This window comes from Macaca mulatta, chromosome 14, assembly GCF_049350105.2.
Source record: "Macaca mulatta isolate MMU2019108-1 chromosome 14, T2T-MMU8v2.0, whole genome shotgun sequence".
NCBI classification, from domain to species: domain Eukaryota; kingdom Metazoa; phylum Chordata; class Mammalia; order Primates; family Cercopithecidae; genus Macaca; species Macaca mulatta.
Genome location: NC_133419.1, coordinates 30,830,310 through 30,850,633, shown reverse-complemented (window position 1 = coordinate 30,850,633; position 20,324 = coordinate 30,830,310). Strand labels below are relative to the sequence as shown.

Here is a 20,324-nt window from a genome sequence, read left to right as displayed (position 1 = left end):
GGCAAAACGGTGATGTAGGTGAAGTTTGAATTTAATGTCTTCCACCTCTTCCTTATCTTCATATGGGGGTCCTCAGGTTGGGGTGAAGAAGTAACAAAAGCAAGAGTGCCCAATTCTTGCTCTCAGCTACTGAATAACTTGTAATGAAGGTATTACCTGAGATGCTTATGTATGACTCCTCCTAGGAATCTATGTATATTTATTTGTAAATTTTTATTTTGATATAATACTAATTTGCAGAAAGTTACAAAAATAGTATAATTAACTCCAGTTTACTGTTTACACAGATTCTGCTCTATTTATTTTGTCATGTGCTTGCTATCTTTATTTACATGTGTATATGAATATATATGATGCATATTTTTTCTGGCCCATTTGAGAGTAAGTTGCAGACATCATTCCTCTTTACCACTAAATACTTCAATATGTATTTTCTAAGACACAAAAGAAATCTCTGATGTAAGAGATTACATAACTGTAGTCTAATGATTAAAACAAGGAAGTTTAACATTGATACAATATTCTTATTCATATTAAGTTTATGGCCCATATAAAATTTCGTAAATTGTCTCCGCAATATTTCTCAAGCCTTTTCTGTCTGTTCCAAGACCCAATCCAGGAACACTCTTTTTTTTTTTTGAGACGGAGTCTCGCTGTGTCCCCCAGGCTGGAGTGCAGTGGCGCGATCGCGGCTCACTGCAAGCTCCGCCTCCCGGATTCACGCCATTCTCCTGCCTCAGCCTCCTGAGTAGCTGGGACTACAGGCGCCCACTACCGCGCCCGGCTAATTTTTTGTAGTTTTAGTAGAGACGGTGTTTCACCGTAGTCTCAATCTCCTGACCTTGTGATCCGCCCGCCTCGGCCTCCCAAAGTGCTAGGATTACAGGCGTGGGCCACCGCGCCCGGCCTTGGCATGTCTCCTTAGTCTTCTTTAAACTGGAACAGTTCTTTTGTCCTTAACTTTCATGATCTTGGTATTTTGAAAAGGCCAGTTACAGACTGTTCCTCAGTTGGAGTTTGTCTCATGTTTCCTCAAGATTAGATTCAAGGTGGGAATACCACAGAAGCGACGTTGAGTCCTTCCTGGTGTACCATGTCAGAAGGTTCATAATGGGGTTAATAGATCTGTTTTTTTTTTTTTTTTCTTTTGAGACAGAGTTTCACTTTTGTTGCCCAGGCTGGAATGCAATGGTGCGATCTTGGCTCACTGCAACCACTACCTCCCTGGTTCAAGCGATTCTCCTGCCTCAGTCTCCTGAGTAGCAGGGATTACAGGTGCATGTCACCATGCCTGGCTAATTTCGTACTTTTAGTAGAGACGAGGTTTCACCATGTTGCCCAGGCTGGTCTCGAACTCCTGAGCTCAGGCAATCCACCCGCCTCAGCCTCCCAAAGTGCTGGGGTTACAGGTGTGAACCACGGCATCTGGCAATATATCTATTTTTTAAAAGAGAACTCTTTTTGAGAATATGGGAAAGTACTCAAGTCCTAAAGGAAAATATATTTAAAAATGAAATGGGAGGGTATCTGTATTGGAGCCAGGGATCTGATCAACTTCTCTCTCAAATCCCTCAAGGCAAATCATCACTTACTCTGTTTATTTGTAATATGGTTTATCTTGGTGTTACCTCATCTATTAATTCACTTGCTTGTTCACTCATTTAGTCAAATATTGGTTTAACACCTCCTGGATGCCAGAAAACTGTTGCAGGTGCTAAGAATAAGCAGAAAATACAAAACCAGAAACAAAACCCACCAATCCTCATGGGCTTCTATTCTAGTAGGAGAAATACCTAATAAACAAATTAAATCAGTTATATAGTATGTTAAAAGGGGGAAGGCTCATGGAGAAAACATAAAGCAGGGAAGGCATGACAGGAAGTGCCAGAGGAAGCTATCAGGTTAAAAGAGGTGGTCAAGGAAGGTCTTCCTGGGAAGACAACATGATAAACTACAGGCCCCCAAGCTGAGCCATGTGGCTTCTGGCTTCTTTTGAGGATGCAGTGTTTATTGCCTATTTGTCTATGTCCACCTCCTTTGCTGCTGTACTCCCAGAGCCCAATAGGCAGGGAGCCCAGGACGCAGCAGACATTCAGTGTATTGGATGACTCCCATGGGGTAGTGGTTATGGCTGAACATAACACGAGAGGCCTTCTCCCTCAGAAGAATGTGATGAAATACGCAATTGATGAACATCCAGAATCCAGATATTCACCTACTTGAAAATTGCACTTCCAATCCACACTCTCAGTGCCAGTGAGGGTATAAACTAGCTCGAGCATTGCAGAAAACAATCAACAACATGTCACAAGAACCTTAAAATGTTCAAATGACTTGAACCAAAAATGACCTCTGAAAATAGGTCCTAAGGAAATAAATACAAATGTAGAGGAAGGATGTCACTGTACTGTTATAGAAGAAAACAATTTAAATGTTCTCAGTAAAGGAGTATGTAAATAAATGAATAGTCCTTTGATTGTAAATTGTGTAGCCATAGGAGAAAAATATCATATTTTGGAAGATATAATGACTTGCAAAAAGTTTTGTCTGATAATGTTAGGTGGAAAAAGCAGGATGTAAGATTATGTATTCTGTAGGATCCATTGTAAAACTCTCTTCTCTCTCTCTCACACGCACACACACACACACACACTCCTTTACATACATATAAGAGATAAAATATTGGTAAAAATGTTACCTATTTATCATCATCTTTGAATGATTGTTTTTCTGATATTTTATCCTGCATTTTCCAAGCCTCCATTAGTAAGTATAAAAAAATAAGGTAAAAACAAATTCCCAATTCTTATTTCTATGTTTCCTGTTTTTTGTTTTGTTTTGTTTTGTTTTGTTTTTGAGATAGAGTCTTGCTCTGTCACCCGAGCTGGAGTGTAGTGGCATGACCCCGGCTCACTGCAACCTCTGCCTCCTGGGTCAAGCGATTCTCCTGCCTCAGCCTCATGAGTAGCTGGGACTATAGGCAAGCGTCACCACACCCAGCTAATTTTTGTATTTTTAGTAGAGACAGGGTTTCGCCATGTTGACTAGGCTGGTCTTGAACTCCTGACCTCAAGTGATCCACCCACTTTGGCCTCCCAAAGTGCTGGGATTACAGGCGTGAGCCACCAGGCCTGGCCTATGTTTCCTCTTTTTGTAAACACCAGATCAGTAGCATGGCACGTAAGGCCAAGGCGGAAAAAGTCACATCCATGTTCTTCCCCTCAGGATAGCTCATGCTATGGACATCACCAGACACCAGGGGACATCTGGGTTGCCTCCTCCCAAGTAGGTAATTATTCATATTAAAGCGGGAAAGATACGTGCAGCCAAATAGGCAGAGCAAAAGGTATGTGCTGCTACTGCATATACACCACTGCTACTTTTCAAAGCAAATCCCACCTTCTTCTCTTGCTTGCTCAAGCCTGTTCCACAGTGAATAGGAGTCATGGAGCTGTGGTGATGGTTACTCTCTTCTCTTAAAGCCAATAGCCAATACTGAATTGTAACTGTTTTTTTCTTGTTGTGTTCTTTTTCCTTCCTTTTTGCCTAACTCTGAATTTACCTCATGAGGCCACTGTGAAGAGAATGAAACTGAAATATGTAGAACATTCTCGGCCTCTCTGAGGATGGGTGGAATCAGAACAGAATAATTACCCCTTGTGCTGTTTTGTACGCCTGTCACCCAACAAAACATAATGTTCATTCTCTCCATTCTTTTCTTGCAATACTGATGAAATAAAATTTGTCTATAAAGATTCCTAGCTGAGTACTCAAACATTTTTCTTGAACATTTGTTATATGGTCTACTTTGTAAGCTTGTTTCAAATTTGGTGATATCAGGATTAATAACAGTATGTCTTGTGACAGTACATTTTATTTTCATTGAGTTCTGAAAATCAGAGAACAGCATTTTTTAAACAACATTTTTATTCATACCAATAAAAATACCCATGAATTCAAATGACTGAAATATTAAAACCTAGAACCCAATTTGTTCACCTAACCAATCACTTGCAATTATCTTTAGGAGTCAAACAGGTTTGGTTTCAAGTATTTTTAAACTAGGGCTGATTTTTAGAAGTGTTTTTATTTAAACTGTAATTAAAATATAGTCGATAGAACTTCCACCTAATATGTGACTTTTTTTAATTTTTAATTTTTTTGAGATGGGGTCTCACTCTGTCACCCAGGCTCGAGTGCAGTGACACGATCTTGGCTCACTGCAACACTTGGCTCACTGCAACCTCCGCCTCTCGCGTTCAAGCGATTCTCTCGCCTCAGCCTCCTGAGTAGCTGAGATTCAAGATTTTCTACCTGCGCGATCCGTACTGCCAAGACTAAACTCCATGTGGGTCGGAATCCTCCCATCCATAATTTATTGAGCACTTACTGTATACCAGGGACTATTCTAAGCTGTTTGTGTATTTGCTTAGTTAACCCTTTCAACAACCCTATGAGTTAGATACTAATATTATCTTCATTTTACAGATTAGGAAACAGAAGTATAGAGAGGTTAAATAACTTGCCCAAAGTTACACAGTTATTAAGGGATAGAGTATCTGGGATTACAGGTGCGTGCCACTACGCCCAGCTAATTTTTGTATTTTTAGTACAGGTGGGGTTTTGCCAGGCTGGTCTCAAACTCCTGGCCACAAGTGATCTGCCTGCCTTGGCCTCCCAAAGAGATGGGATTACAGGCATGAGCCACCGCACCCAGCCTCCTATGTAACATTATAAATTTATTGTCATTACTTGTAAGCCTGCCCTTTATTTTAAAAAACAAGATATGACAAGATCAGAAACCAGTCTTGTTTCTCCAATTCTTTCTCTAGAAATACTTCTTTAGCAATCCAAACCCAGAGTAACAAAAACAAAGGGGAAAAAGCCACATATGCTGGATAGTGTTTATATAATGAACAAAGGTTAACATATGACTCCAGGTCTCTTCTTATTTATTTTGTTGATATTTGTGTTGGTTAGTTAAGAAGATGACTTGTCTGATTATCTCAACATTTATTTATTCAACAAACTGTGGACTTTGGAGACTTTGGAGCTGAAGCTAGAATCCTGACTCTATCCCTTAATAACTGTGTAACTTTGGGCAAGTTATTTAACCTCCCTATACTTCTGTTTCCTAATCTGTAGAAAAAGACATCAAATTACACAGCCAACAGCATCTTTACAATTGTTTTTAATACAGGAAAAGTATAGGGTGCTAAAGATCAATTTGTGGCTTTCTTTTCCAATGAACTGCTAAAGTTCCACTTTTATGCCCAAGATTCTTATCATACTTTTGTAAGATCAAGAACAACGTGAAGTTTTCACTATTATATATCCACCCATTACATCTAGTTGTACTGGAAAAAAATCAAAAGCTGATAACTTTTAATTTGAAGAGGATGGTATATACTATTTATATATATTAAGGTGCTTAAAGATAAATCCTAGCACCTGAGGTGTAGAAATCATTCAAACTCTTTGATTACAATGACAAACTAGTCAGTAACTTACTAAATATTGTACTAAATGGGACTATTTTACTGTTCAACATAGCTTTTGAAAGACACAGAGCTTTTCTAAATTTCTGCCTACCTGGGAGTAAAATTTGGGGAAGCAGATTTCTCCAGTGTTTAAAGAAGCCAATTTGGCAATGTACCGGAGTGGAATACATTTTTCCCATCACAAGGGAGTACATTTTTCCCATCTAAGTTAAGTTGTTATTCTCTGGTAAAGGAAGAAATCAACACCCATCTGTGCGGAGATAAACGTTTCAGAGTGTTTTTATATTAAATAATTAGTATACTAGTCTAGTAAGTGATAATCCACGAATAAGTTAAGAAAAGCTAAGAGAGAAAAAGAAAAGCATCCATCCATCCTTTGGTTGCAAATAATACTTACATTAGCGGATGGCAAAATTTAATTTCGTACAGAGTAATTTGACCCAAGATTGCTGACTTTTTAAGAGCAGAAAAAGCACAGTTAGAGTGCAAGGCCCCACTCAGCAGGGTCTAGTATTCCCTCTGCAAAACTGGCAGGCCACCAACGGCCGCGTCCTGGGGCGGCCTGAGGGATGCTGATACCGGCCTGAGGGATGCTGATACCTGGGTTCGGCTATTGCGGGCACCCGGGGCCGGCGGGGCGAGGCTCTCCAATCGCTGGACTAGCGCGGGACCCCTCCTTTCCGCACCCTCCCGGGTATCTCCGGGTTCTGGGGCACCGCCTCCCTCGGGGAGCCCTGCTCCACGCCCATTGGGCTTCCAATCTCGGCCTGCCTAGCGCCGAGCAGCCAATCAGAAGGCAGTCCTCCCGAGGGGGCGGGACGAGGGGGGCGGGACGAGGGGGCGGTGCTGATTGGCTGAGCCTGAAGTCGCCGCGGCCGCGGGGTAACAGGCACTTTTGCCTACTGAGGGTGGAAACCCACAAGCGGAGGCTTCCTGCAGTGTTGCGCACCGCCAACCGAACGCCATGGCTGACAGCCGGGATCCCGCCAGCGACCAGATGAAGCACTGGAAGGAGCAGCGGGCCGCGCAGGTACACCCTGTGCTCCCCGAACGGGCCCGAGGGTCCGTTTAGAAAGTAGGGGCGTCGGCGAGTAACGGCCCGGCTTCCCCTGGGACGGCGCTCGGAGGGACTGTACGGCGGCTCACTGGGCGGGGTGGGGGATCCCCTTCGGTGCAAACGGACTCTTACATTCGCCGGAGCAGAGGAGGGGGGTCTGGGTAGTGGGGCGCGGGCCTGCAGGCTTTGTTGTCCGCGACGGGCTCGGGTGGTTGCTTCAGAATTTTGCACTTTTGCCAACTGGGACAGAGGTCGCAGCTTGAGGACAGAATGAGGGCTCATGGGGAAAGAGGCAGAGAGCTGCAGCTGCAAGGAAGTCAGAGAGGGAAGTGGAACCAGGCTCTAACGCTGCCCTTCTTGAAATAGTGTTTACACGCTTTCATAGTTGTGGGGTCCCAGCGGGGCAGGGATTGTGTTTTATCATCTTGATGTCTCCAGCACCAATCACAGTGACTGGTACGTACTATGCACATTATTAAACGACTAAATAAAAGAATTTTTACATCCATTGTCTCATTTGCACTTCAAAATATCAGGCCTAGCGTTTTAGAGCTGGGGTGGGGGGACATTAGGGATTGGTTAATGCATTTATTCTATTCTTTGAGCGCCTGCAGGTGCTAGACACTGTTCGGGGCAAGGTGTATAAATTCCAATGAGGCAAGAACAACACCCTTGAGAAGCTAAGAGTCTAGTCTGGGAGACAAGACACTTAAACAGATGATTACACTCCAGCGTGGTGAGGGCTCTAATATAGGTATTCTGTAGAATGCAGAGGGAGTGACCAGGTGGGCTGGACAAAGCAGGTGACATTTGAACAGGAATTTTTTTAAATGAGTAGGATTTTAACTTGGTGGTGGGGGAGGCATTCCTGGCCTGTGCCCACGGGTGCAGAGGGCATCTATGAGGAGGTTGGATTAGATGAGACCGCATCTGGTCTGAGTCTTCTGTTGGCAGATTGGCCCAGGGAGTCTAAAGGTCTTGCCCTGTTCCCTGGCTGCTGGTTAATGGTAGAGAGAGGACTGCAGCCCTGTTTTCCCCATTCTGCCTAGTGCTGTTGCTCAAAACTCAGGTTCATGAACTGGGGTATTAATGCTAAGTGCTCATGGATTGCTTTAATGGTTCCCTGTTTGGGACAAGGCTGCCATTTTCCTCCAAGGGCCTGGAAAATCTCCCCTCTTGGCCCTGTTCTTTGTTATATACCATTAGGACGGTTCATGAGCTCTTAAAGTGAACCAGAGACACGTGGAGTCTTAGTAAAGGATGTGCCACTACTTAGTGGCAGAGACAAGGTTAGAATCCAGCTTCTTGGACCCAAGACTCTTTCCTTACCCAGTGGGTGCAAATCCTGGTTCACACTGAAGTTTTCATGAATACTTGGTGAATTGAGAAAAGTGTGGACAAAGTAGTGAGATTTTTACAAAACAAAATATTTTCTTTTCTTTTCTTTCTTTCTTTTTTTTTTTTGAGATGAAGTCTCGCTCTGTTGCCCAGGCTGGAGTGCAGTGGTAAGATCTCCACTGACTGTGAACTCTGCCTCCCGGGTTCGAGCAATTCTCCTGCCTCAGCCTCCCAAGTAGCTGGGATTACAGGTCGCCGCCACTACACCCAGCTAATTTTTGTATTTTTAGTAGAGATGGGGTTTCTCCATGTTGGCCAGGCTGGTCTGGAACTCCTGACCTCAGGTGACCCACCCGCCTTGGCCGCTGAAAGTACTGAGATACAGGTGTGAGCTCCCGGGCATGGCCAATATTTTCATTTTTAAAGGACTCCCCTTTATTCTGAGATTAGCTGCCTTCTTCCTTGTTTGGGAGAATCATGAACTGTTGAAGTCCCTGCTGTTGATTTACCTTAACGTAGTTGCCCACGTGAGAAATGGCTGACTCAAAAAGCTCATCCATAGTTGGGAGGCTCTTAATTGAAATACGGCAGTCCCCTTTGTCCATGGCATCTTAGTGCACTGTGTACATCGTCCTGATTAGCAGTCACATTGATGTCTTATTGTTCGTCGATTTTAGCTGCTCTGAGTAAAAACCGCTTACTTCTTTGAGGCACTTCTCCCTCCCCCCAGAGCCCTCCAAAAGGAATTATGCATATGTCTTATAGCCTATATAATTTTCAAACACTTCTTTAAATGAAAAATTTCAAACATTCAGAAAAGTTGAAAAAAATTTGCAGTGTATACCTATATATCTGCCATCTAGATTCTACAAGGAACATTTTGCCTTGTGTCTTTTATTACGTTACTCTGTCTGTCCATCCTTTCATTCATTCAAGTTGTTTCATGTATTAGCAGTTTATTCTTTTCATTGCTGAGTAAGATTCCATTATATGAATGTAGCACCGTTTGAATATCCTGTTGCTGGACACCTGGGCTATTTAATTTTTTTTCTATTGTAAGTAAAGCTGCTGTGGCTGGGCATAAAGGCTCATGCCTGTAATCCTACCACTTTTGGAGGCTAAGGTGGGAGGATTGTTTGAGCTCAGGAGTTTGAGACCAGCCTGGGCAACATGGTGAAACCCCATCTCTACAACAAAAGAAGTAGCCAGACATGGTGACACATGCCTGTAGTCCCAGCTATTGGGGAAGTTGAGGTGGGAGGATTGCTTGAGCTTGGGGTGTGGAGGCTGCAGTGAGCCATGATTAACACCACTGCACTCTAGCCTGGGCGACAGAGGGAGACTCTGTCTTAAAAATGAAAAATAAATAAAGCTGCTATAAAAATTCTTATATAAGTCTTTTTGTGCACAGATGCTTTTATTTCTCTTAGGAAATACCTAAGAGTAGGTCTAGGAGTAGGTTTATTGGGTCATAAGGTAAGTGAATGTGTTATGAGAAACTGCTGAACCTTTTTCCAAAATGGTTGTACCATTTTATACTTCATCAGCAGTGTATGGGAGTTCCAGTTGCTCCACATCCTATCAACTTTTGGTGCTGTCAGTCTTTTGCTTTTAGCTGTTGGACATGCAGTGGTATCTCACTATGGTTTTAATTTGCATTACTCTGATGACTAATGATGAAAAGCATCTTTTTACATGCTTATTGGCCATTGGTATATATTCCTTTGAAGTATATGTTCAAATTTTCTGTCCTTTTAAAAATTGAATTGCTTTAAAATTATTGATTCATAGCCCATATTTTAAGTTAAATCATGTGAAATCATGTATAGGCTAAGAGTTATAAAAATAAATCTCAACATGTATCATGGTATAAACATATTAGAAATTTATGGCCGGGTGCGGTGACTCACGCCTATAATCCAGCACTTTGGGAGGCTGAGGCGGGTGGATTACCTGAGGTCAGGAGTTCGAGACCAGCCTGACCAGTATGGAGAAACCCTGTCTCTACTAAAAATACAAAATTAGCTGGGCGTGGTGGTGCATGCCTGTAATCCCAACTACTGAGGAGGCTGAGGCAGGAGAATCTCTTGAACCTGGGAGGCGGAGGTGACCTGGGAGGCGGAGGTGGCAGTGAGCTGAGATCATGCCATTGCACTACAGCCTGGGCAACAAGAGTGAAACTCCATCTCAAAAAGAAAAAAAAGAAATGTATTCCTTTCCTACATGAATGGCCCAAAGTGGTTTGAAGTTGAAGAAGGCGGGTGGGTGCTCTGCTTCCCACAGTTATTGAGGGTACCAGGCTGAAGGAAGCTCCCCCTTGGTCAACACATGGCTTTTAAGGTTGCCCTGGGCATCACTGTCCAGCACAGAAGGCTCAAGAGCATGGAGAAGGGTATATGAGTGTGGTAAGGTTTGGGGTCCAGGGTTACTGCCACTTACATTCTGTTGGCTAGAACTCTGTTACAGGCCACACCTGGGGTAGTGTACCCGTGTCCAGGAAGCTGACTCTACTACATTATCCAAAGCTTACGTTTCATATTTGGTGAAAATCTGTCCATCCATTTTCTTGTGATGTGGCAATGGACACACAACATAATCTCTTTTTAAAGAATATGTCATTTTTACTTTCTGACATTAAGATATTCTGTTAGAAAATTAAGACAGTAACAGATGGCATTAAAAAAAAAAGTCTCCCTTTGCTTGGTAAATGCCTTTATCTAAGTGGGCAGCTTTGTGCTAATATGCTCTCTTCCACTTCCCAATTAGTTTTGACGCTTTATTCATCTGGGAGAGCTTTACGGTTTGGGACTACTATAGGAGAGCACTCTGTTGCCTCCTCTCTCAAGAATCAGAGTATCCTTTTTTGGAAACACAGTCAACCAATGTGAAAGCAATTTATTGGGCGTATCTTCTGTGGTCAGATTTGGTTTGCTGACAGCTGAATTGGGAGTTTTGTAAACTTTAATAAGTGAGCACTGAGTCAGATGTGTTCATGAGTATGACCTCGATCCACTTAAAAATTCTTATTTCTTTTTCTGTCTTGGCAGGAGGGAGGTGGTTCTGCAGGTATTCCCAGTGACTTTGAAGGGAACTTAAATGGGAACTTTATTGCTGGCTGCTCAGAAAGCCATGGGCTCTTCTTTTGGGATACTTACCTTAACCCATTTCCTGTTTTTTGTTGTTGTTGTTGTTATTGTTTTTCTTTCTTTCTTTTTCTTTTTTAAGTGCAGCTTGCTGCCAGTGCTCTTGGAGGTAAATGGGAAGTATTAATAAGTAACCTCTGATCCCTTTAAAATGGGAGAATTTGAACATTTCAAACCTTACCTTTTTATACAGTTCTCTTATTACCTGGCAGAGGGTTAGGTCTTAGACTGTCCATTTATGTCAGTGAGTTGCCTATGCATTATAGGCTGTGAGGGTCTATGTTTTTTAGGGTAACCCTGGTAATAACTGCATTGCTGTTATACTGCCAACATTTGGGATGGAGAAGGGGTGACTGAGTGACTTAACCCTTGGTTCACATGTGCTTTCATTTCTCCTGAAATATACCTAGGCATGGGATCGCTAAGTCTTAATGTGCAATGGGAGAGACTATGGGAGATGGGATAAAAGTTTTTAAGGTTTCGTTTCTTTTTCTTAGCTTTTCCATGGAGGGTAGGTCTATGCAAACTTACTCCCAAAGTCTGAGGAAGCTGAGAGGCCAAACAAAGAGGCTGACAAATCAAGTTTCTCAGAAAGAAATGTTTAATACACACTTATGACCAGAAGCTATGTCAGTGTCTTGCATGTTGCTGAGACAAGATGGTGGATCCCACACCATTACCCCTCAGACCCAGGGCTTAATAAATACCATAGGGAAGGGTGATTCAGAAGGGAGGTATGGGATGACTGAAGTATGATAATGTCAAGGTTGTTTGACCTCAGGGCAGGATTTATAGTAAATAGGGGCTCTTTCACAAGGAATAATGGATAAACTGGAAATCTTAAAACTGGAGTTAATCAGAAGTCAGCATGGTGGATTAGTGTCTAAGATGGAGTTGCTTTAGCTTCCACAGCCGCCAATATCTAGACCACCCTTATTATTTTCCCACAGAGTAAGAAATTTGAGGATCAGGACAGTCTTTGGTTTCCTGTATTTGGGTATACACGTTGTAGGCACTTGAATCTTTGTTGAATAAATGGAGAATGTTAGGCAGTTACTCGCTAGAAAATGCTAGGCACATTCTTTATCATAGAATGAGAAGACATCATTATGACTCCTCTGGGACTGACAGGGGCAATTTGCATTACCAATCTTTTAATTAAAAGTGGAAGAACATGTTTAGGTTCTTGAGACTTTTGTGAGTGAAGGGAACTAAGTGGAAAGTGTAATATACTGATAAAATATTTCACCAGATGAAGCCAACCTTACTCTTCCCAGGAAAATTTCCTCATTTATGTATTAGCTCTGGCCAAAAGAAGTCTATAAAAGCAGCAAAGTCAAAATGGAATTTTACTTTAAGTCCCTACCTCTAATAATTGTGCCAGTTTTTAGCCAAGCTAATTTCTGCGGCAGTTTTCATAACAAGTTTGTCTAAAGGTATTTGATCAGAATTTATAAATTAAAATATTTCTCTCATTTTTTGGAGGGGAGATGCAGGGAAAGGGATAGGCTGTTGCTGCTTCCTCCTTCTCCTTAGAAAGGCTCTTGGCCATATCATATTGGTCCATGGTTTAGTTTATTTGCATGCTGAATCCACACACATTTGTTTTGTGTTTGTTAGTATATCGAGCAGTGTATTAGGATCAGGGATATAGATGTAAAAGGAGTACACAGTCTAGAGAGGAAAAACAGTGACAGACTGGGCGCGGTGGCTCATGCCTGTAATCCCAGCACTTTGGGAGGCCAAGGCGGGCGGATCGCTTGAGGTCAGGAGTTCGAGACCAGCCTGGCCAAGATGATGGGACTCCGTCTCTACTAAAAATACAAAAATTAGCCGGGCATGGTGGCGGGTGCCTGTAATCCCAACTACTGAGTTGGGAGAATCACTTGAACCCAGGAGGTGGAGGGTACAGTGAGATGAAACCGCGCCACTGTACTCCAGCCTGGGCAACAGAGCGAGACTCTATCTCAGAAAGAAAAACAGTGATGTGAACAGGCAATTACAGTATTTTGTTATAAGGGGCACAAGAAGGTGCTTCCCTTGGCCCTGCTTCATGGGTGGTGTGGGGCAGGATAGAGAGAGCACTTCAGGAGAGAGACATGTGGATGTCATGGGAGCTAGCAGCCAGGAAGATGGAAACATGTTAACAAGAACCAATGCTACTTTCCCAGAGAGAGGTCTTGAAATTGTCCAGCCGTAGAAAAGCTTTTCTGTCTTTAAAAATATTCTGGCTCTAAAGTCATTCATTGAGTTAAAAACAAGAATTGCAAGTTGGAGGAAATCTCTTTGCCTGTCCTTACTTGTTACATGTAACAAGTAAACCTGTGCCACAACACTGACATTTCTGCAAAGTTACTTAAGTTTTCTGAGTTTATAGTTGGGATTAATAACATCCATCTCTGGATTATTGGGAAGCTTAAGTGAGATAACTTGTGTGGTCCATTTTCTAGCCCCACCCTCTCATTTCATCTAGTAAATCTTCATTGCATGAATTATTTTCATCTTAAATACACTGCATCCTACTCCTCACCTTCTAATATTAATAAATGCTCTATCTTTCAGTTTAGATCAGTTCCTCTTACCCAATGTTGCTCTAAACATCCCCTGAAGTTGGGGGATCTTTTCCTTTCTAGTTTTTGCTCCCTGGCTTCCCTTTTCTATTGCTGACTGTTGAAGCTTTCCTGCCCCACTGGCTTTGAAGGTAAATTGTATATACAAGAGCTTGTGCAAGGAAAGCTGTTATATAAATGAGGACAATTGATCTAACTATTAGAGTGGGGAAATGGAAGAGATTCTGAAGCCTCCATTTGTAACTTAAAAACTCAGGTTTCATTTCTTAACAGGATTGATGTTAAGGAGGGGATTCCTTTGTTGGGCAGGAGGGAGGACTGCCATAATTCCAGCATTCTGACTCTTATTAGTCAGTGTCATCAGGAAAGACCACCTCAAGCTTTAGTACTTTATTCGTTTATCCAACTCTGCACCTGCTGCCTTTGGGTGTGATATTTATTCTTGACTATATCACCCTAATTCAGTAACCAGAAGGTAACATGTGATGTGCTCTCATCTCTCCCTTAGGGGCAGCTCCCTCTCCACTTTAAGGATGCTGGCATGTAAATAACACTCTTGCCTGTTTAGCATTCCTTTTACTGAGCTTCTTGGTATCTTTTCTCATACTTTTATCTTTTATTATGGGATGTCCTTTTTTTTTTTTTTTTTTTTTTTTTTTGAGATGGAGTTTCTCTCCTGTTGCCCAGGCTGCAGTGCAATGGCATGATCTCGGCTCACTGCAACCTCCACCTCCTGGGTTCAAGCAATTCTCCTGCCTCAGCCTCCCGAGTAGCTGGGACTACAGGCACCCCCCACTGTACCTGGCTAATTTTGCATTTTTAGTAGAGACAGGGTTGCTCCATGTTGGTCAGGCTGGTCTCAAACTCCCGATCTCAGGTGATCCACTCACTTCAGCCTCCCAAAGTGTTGGGATTACAGGTGTGAGCCACCGCGCCCAGCTTGGATGTCCCTTTATTTTTTAAAGGCTTCCTTAAATACCTTGTTTATATGTTGAAAAGAGCATTTAAAGGACAGATTTGGTTTGCTCTGGCTCTCTAATTATTTTAATTTTGTTATCACTCAGTAGTTCTAGGTCAGTGGTTTTCAATCCTAGCTTCAACAGGAATCATTTAAAAATAGCCCAGGCCTCAGCCAGGGTACTTCTATCAGACATCTCTAGTGGGAATGACCCGCGCATCAGGAGGCTTTAAAAAGCTCCCCAGGTGATTTCAGTGCATTGCCAAGGTTGAAAACCAAGGCTTTAGGTTTAAACTAAAGGTGAAGTTGCTCTTTTTCTGGTTCATTTTCTACTTTAGAAAGTAGAATTTTTTTTTTTTCCTGGTTCATTTTCTACTTTAAAAATAAACCTGCAGAGGGTCACACGTATTAGCAACATACGTATCTTCAAAAGAGTGGTGTGATTGGGTGGTAAGTGTTGATTGGACCCTTAAACTGTGACAGTTTAGAAGGGGCTTTGCTAGATGGGTTTAGGGACAGAGATGGTAGAGTGAGAGAGTGTGGATGGAGGAGTAGGCATCTGTCATGATTACTAGAAAAATAAAACTTCAGATGCTTTGCTTCTTCTGCTGTGAGGTCATGTTCTCACAGTCAGTGAAGTGACAGCATATATGTGCTGAATGTATGGCTTGCATTTTACATTTAACTCTTTTAATTCATGTGTTAACCCTAGGAGGTGGTTATTATTCTGTTTTGCAGATGAAAATGGAGACTCATAAATAAGTAACTTGCCAGCAGCTCCATAGGTGGTAATTGGCAGAACTGGAAGTTGGACCCAGGCTCTAATGCTGGCACTCTTGGTTTCTCCCTGGTGCCGTGTTGGCCTCTTCCCACTTGGATGAAGATAGAACTCTAGTGGCAAGGGCATTTCCTAGTGTGTGAGACAGTCTTGTTTATTAGTTTTGCAAATTGCATGGTCTCCTTTATTCAGTGTCTTTTTTCAGACAGCTCACAGATCTTTTGTGGTTTTTTAAGTGCCTACTCCCCACCCTATTGCCTTCTAGAGAAGAGGCAGGAATTTGTTTTAATATGCAGGACAGACATGCATGGGGAGTAAAACTACATACTCCACTCCAGGTGTGTGGAAATACTAAAAATAGTGCTTTTCTCTGTGTGTGAAGTTGGTCTTTGGGGTTTGTCATAGACACCGTTGAGTTCCTCTCCCAGGTGGGGGTGGCGTAGCTTTGCATCACCTCCATGTCTCTCCTGGTTTCCAGTGACCGGGGGAAGACACTGCAGAGGCACTTATCTGTGGTCAAAAGTATTCTCTGACCATGGAACTAGATGAAGCTGAGAGCTTCCAGGATCACGTGGGGCTAGAAGAAGGCCGCTCTCACTCTAGAGGAGGGACAGCTGAGTGTCTTCTAATGTAACTGAAATTGGAGAATCAGGTGGATTAAAATTAATTCTTTATTACAGTAAAGTAACCTATCCCATTTCAGAGACATTTGCTATCTTTAAAACATTAATACTGTAATCCACCTTACCAGTAACAGTTTACTTTTAGTGACAGTAAAAGCCATTGACTTTTTTTTTTTTAATTGAAAAGAGATGTTGCAAATAGCTGGTGTACATTGTTTGAGATGCACTAAACAGGGTAGCGTACTTGAACATCGTGGCAGTAATAAAGCATCTGTAAGTTCTGAGTAAAGTATTGACCAGCACAGCTTCCCTGGAGACCATCTTCTCATTGTTGGGTGGGACATTTCACTGTTAAATTTGTAGGATGCTTTTAGGCACCTCTCTGGGAGCTTTGCAGAACCCAGTGGCTTTCTCTGGAGCAGGTGCTGGGCACATTTTCAGGCTCCAAAATCATCTTTCTGCTCTTCAGAGCAAGTTTCTTAGCAGATTGGTGTTGAGATTTGTCAAAGGTTTCTGAGGCATGACTGAAAGTTTCAGGCAATGGCCCATCTTGTCGGATTTTAGTACTTTGGACACAGGAAATGTAAAAAGAGGGCAGATGGTATAAACATTGCAAAGCTATGTATCCGTGACAGTGTAAATGAAAGGTTTGCTTGTGCTAACTCTCCTGCACTTTCTTTCTGTGTTCATGTAGAAAGCTGATGTCCTGACCACTGGAGCTGGTAACCCAGTAGGAGACAAACTTAATGTGATTACTGTGGGGCCCCGTGGGCCCCTTCTTGTTCAGGATGTGGTTTTCACTGATGAAATGGCTCACTTTGACCGAGAGAGAATTCCCGAGCGAGTCGTGCATGCTAAAGGAGCAGGTAAGTGCTGTGTTTATTTGCTGTAAAAAGATTGTTTCCCAGCACCTGGGTCAAGTGTTATTTCCCAAAGGATTGGAGGACCTTTAACACAAGTGCCAAATCTCCATTTGTGGGAAAAAGGAGAAATGTCCTGCAGTAGGGAAATTAGTAAATAAATGATGGTTATTTCCTCAGATTAAACATTATGTATAAAATAGTTTCTTTTAAAAATAGCAGTCTTCCATTTTTCCTATCATGCAGTTCATTGAAGGAATAAAAATACAGTAAGTCCTCACTTAATGTCAATAGGTTCTTGGAAACTTTGACTTTAAGCTAAACGACATGTAATGAAACGAATTTTACGATAGGCTAATTGACATAAGCAAGAGTTAAGTTCCTATGGCATATTTCGGACTGATAAAATATCACCAAACTTCTAAATAGAGACTCAAAATACATCTAATATTAAACATTGAAATAAATGTGAGCCATACATACCTTTAAGAAACATTAGTAAAATAAGATCATTATTTACCAGTTTATTCCAGTTCAAGGTGGTGGGAGGCCAGAGCCTGTCCTGACAGGTTGGGGTACAAGGCAAGAGCCAACCGTGGACGGGATGCTGTCCATTGCAGAGTGGACTCACACTGGGACCATTTAGACATGCCAGTTCACCTAATGTGCACATCTGTAGGATGTGGGGGGAAGCTGGAGTACCAGGAGAAAACCTATCTAGACATGGGGAGAACATGCAGACTCCACACAGATAGTGACCTCAGCTAGGAATAGATTTTTTTCTCATCAATGTTATAATGAAACAATGTTGAACCAAACAATGTTACATGAGGACCCGCTGTACAGAAATACAGACACAGACACGACTGCAAATTGCGACTAAGTTTAAATGGTGTACTTATTGGGTAATTACCGGAATGAACTGCAAAATTTGGGATAGTTGTGTTAGGGTGGTGGGTCTGTGATGATTTTTCCTTTCCTTTTTTCCAACAATTTCTGTAAAACTTACTTTATTGGTCTTATGTCAGACACAAAAGATGGGGGTGGTGTTTGAAAGAAAGTGAAATACTCAGTTGGAAAAAGAGCTCCACAGAAAGGGAGTGTTTCTCTTAGCTTGCTGACTGGGACTTCCAGTTAGGACTTCTGCATTTCTTCATCTCTTCTTCCTGGATAAGGTTTCTTCCCATCTTCCCCAGTGGTTTTTGTGTGTTTTTCCATCTTGACTTGTTTAGTGTGTTGCTTGCTTTGTATCTTCCTTGCTAGGTGTTGAAGAGATTCTCTCTTTCTCTGTGGTGTCATCTCCTCTTCTCTCTGTTCTTCTCTTTCTCTCATAGGTCCTACCTGTACTTCAGGCCCCTCTGAGGTCCTGTGTCCTTGAGCCAACCTTGACTACTTCTAGCCCCACTCACCTCCTTCTCTCGGCTCCAGCTATGTGGCATTCAACTTAGCACTGAGTGATAGAATAGGGCTTTGCTTTTCACCCTCTTTATTTTGTGTTTGGACATTTCCCCTTCCCCCATTACACTGGAAGCCCCCAGAAGGCTGGTGCTAACCATCATTTTCTCTTGTTACTCACATGCCTGTTAAGGACCTGAATGTCTGAGTAATGGTCTCATGGTAAGGATTTCTGTGTCTTTCTCGTTAGGGGCCTTTGGCTACTTTGAGGTCACACATGACATTACCAAATATTCCAAGGCAAAGGTATTTGAGCATATTGGAAAGAGGACTCCCATCGCAGTTCGGTTCTCCACTGTTGGTAAGTTGGTTTATTGGCGTGATTGGTGTGGCTTAACTCAACTTCACCTTTTTGGGGACGTTTATAACTTAAAGAAAAAGTTATTAGAAAATAGGAAACAAGCACTTCTCCAAATTATGGCAAGGCTTTACAGTAGAAGACATATTTGGAGACACACAGGAAGTTACTTATATTTCTGTTTGTTGAGGTCTTAGGAAATCACACTTACACAGAGGCTACCTCTGCAATTCTGTGACATTTGGAAAGAGCTTTCCTCAAAGTGGTTGCCTCTAACAGAAGAATAGAGTGGAAATCTTATTTAATAACCATGCCTACAGTGACCTTTATTGAGAATTAACTCTATGCCAACCATGGTTAGGTGCTTTACAGATACAGTCTCTAATTGTAGATCTACTTTGCAGAATGGGATTCTTTTCGTTTTTGAGAGGCTAAGTGATGTTTCTCACGTTACAGAGATAGTATTAGATCTATCATACTATATTTCATCATGCCTACTGCTTGACTAGTTCCATTTCTGTGTCAGTCTCTGCATTTTAAAAATACTGTGGAATGTAAAAATAAATTAAGAACTAAGAACCAGTATTTTAACTCATTTTCTTAATGTTAACCTCATCATTTTGGCAACTCACTCTCTTTGTCACTACTTTAAGCCTCATAATTATTCTCTTCCCTTATTTTAATTAAAAGCTTAATTACCTGTTTGAACAAAGTTATTATGTTAAATGAATAACCTTGTCAGCTGTTATTACATATGTTCTCTTATTGCTCTCAATTAATTCTTTTGTTTGATTTGTGGACTGAATTAGCTGGTGGGTAGAAATAATAACCCGGGCACTTAAATGCCTAATTTAGTTCTTGGAAGTAGATTAGAAAGGATGGATCTAGGTGCTTCTTTATGTCTCCAGGCTTCTTGGATGTCAAGTGCTGTGGCTTATGCTTCCTGTTTCCATTTGAATATTGTAGCTGGAGAATCAGGTTCAGCTGACACAGTTCGGGACCCTCGTGGGTTTGCAGTGAAATTTTACACAGAAGATGGTAACTGGGATCTCGTTGGAAATAACACCCCCATTTTCTTCATCAGGGATCCCATATTGGTAGGTAATAGAGTATTTTGCACTCAACAAATGTTTGTTGATTTAAATTGATTTCAAATAGGTTGGCATTTGAGGAGAAACCATGGGAAAGGCAGAAAGAAAAGAATATGAGTTGTCTGGATTACTTTTTTTCAACACATTTTTCTGTATTTGATAAGATCAAGTAGCAACAGTTACCACTGGCCTTAGATTTGTCATTTTAAGATACATTGACTTAATGGGAAGTGAGTTTAGTTTTCCTTGCAGAACATTGAAGATTAGTAAAAAGAGGGACTTTACTTTGGAAACAAGCAGAGGGTGTCTCTACATGCTCTGAGTCAGCAGGAGGGTGTGTGTGTGTGTGTGTGTGTCCGTGTGTGTGTGTGTGTGTATGCATGCGGGAGGGTGGGTATATTTTTTCCAGGAAGAAATACTATAAATCCCAGCACTTTGAGAGGCCAAGGCAGGCAGATCACTTGAGTCCATGAGTTCAAGACCAGCCTGGGCAACATGGCAAAACCATGTCTCTACAAAAAAATACAAAAATTAGCCAGGTGTGGTGGCTCATGCCTATAGTCCCAGCCACTTGGGAGGCTGAGTTGGGAGGTCTGCTTGAGCCTAGGAGGTCAGTGCTGCAGTGAGCTGTGATCGTGCCACTGCAGTCCAG

The 20,324-nt window shown here is 42.0% G+C and overlaps 1 protein-coding gene and 1 long non-coding RNA gene across 3 annotated transcripts in view; one reads left to right on the top strand and one right to left on the bottom strand.

Moving 5' to 3' along the window:
• The window catches only part of LOC144334270 (uncharacterized), a 415,541-nt gene that overhangs the window by 8,063 nt on the left and 387,154 nt on the right, over nucleotides 1–20,324 (bottom strand). The window lies entirely within an intron of this gene.
• Nucleotides 6,394–20,324, top strand: part of CAT (catalase) — a 35,821-nt gene continuing 21,890 nt past the window's right edge. Inside the window, exons 1-4 of the mRNA XM_001115625.5 lie at nucleotides 6,394–6,531; nucleotides 16,663–16,834; nucleotides 18,474–18,584; nucleotides 19,548–19,678. Of these exons, the coding sequence (XP_001115625.2) occupies nucleotides 6,466–6,531; nucleotides 16,663–16,834; nucleotides 18,474–18,584; nucleotides 19,548–19,678 (480 nt within the window). The 5' untranslated portion in view covers nucleotides 6,394–6,465. The remainder of the gene's footprint in view (nucleotides 6,532–16,662; nucleotides 16,835–18,473; nucleotides 18,585–19,547; nucleotides 19,679–20,324) is intronic.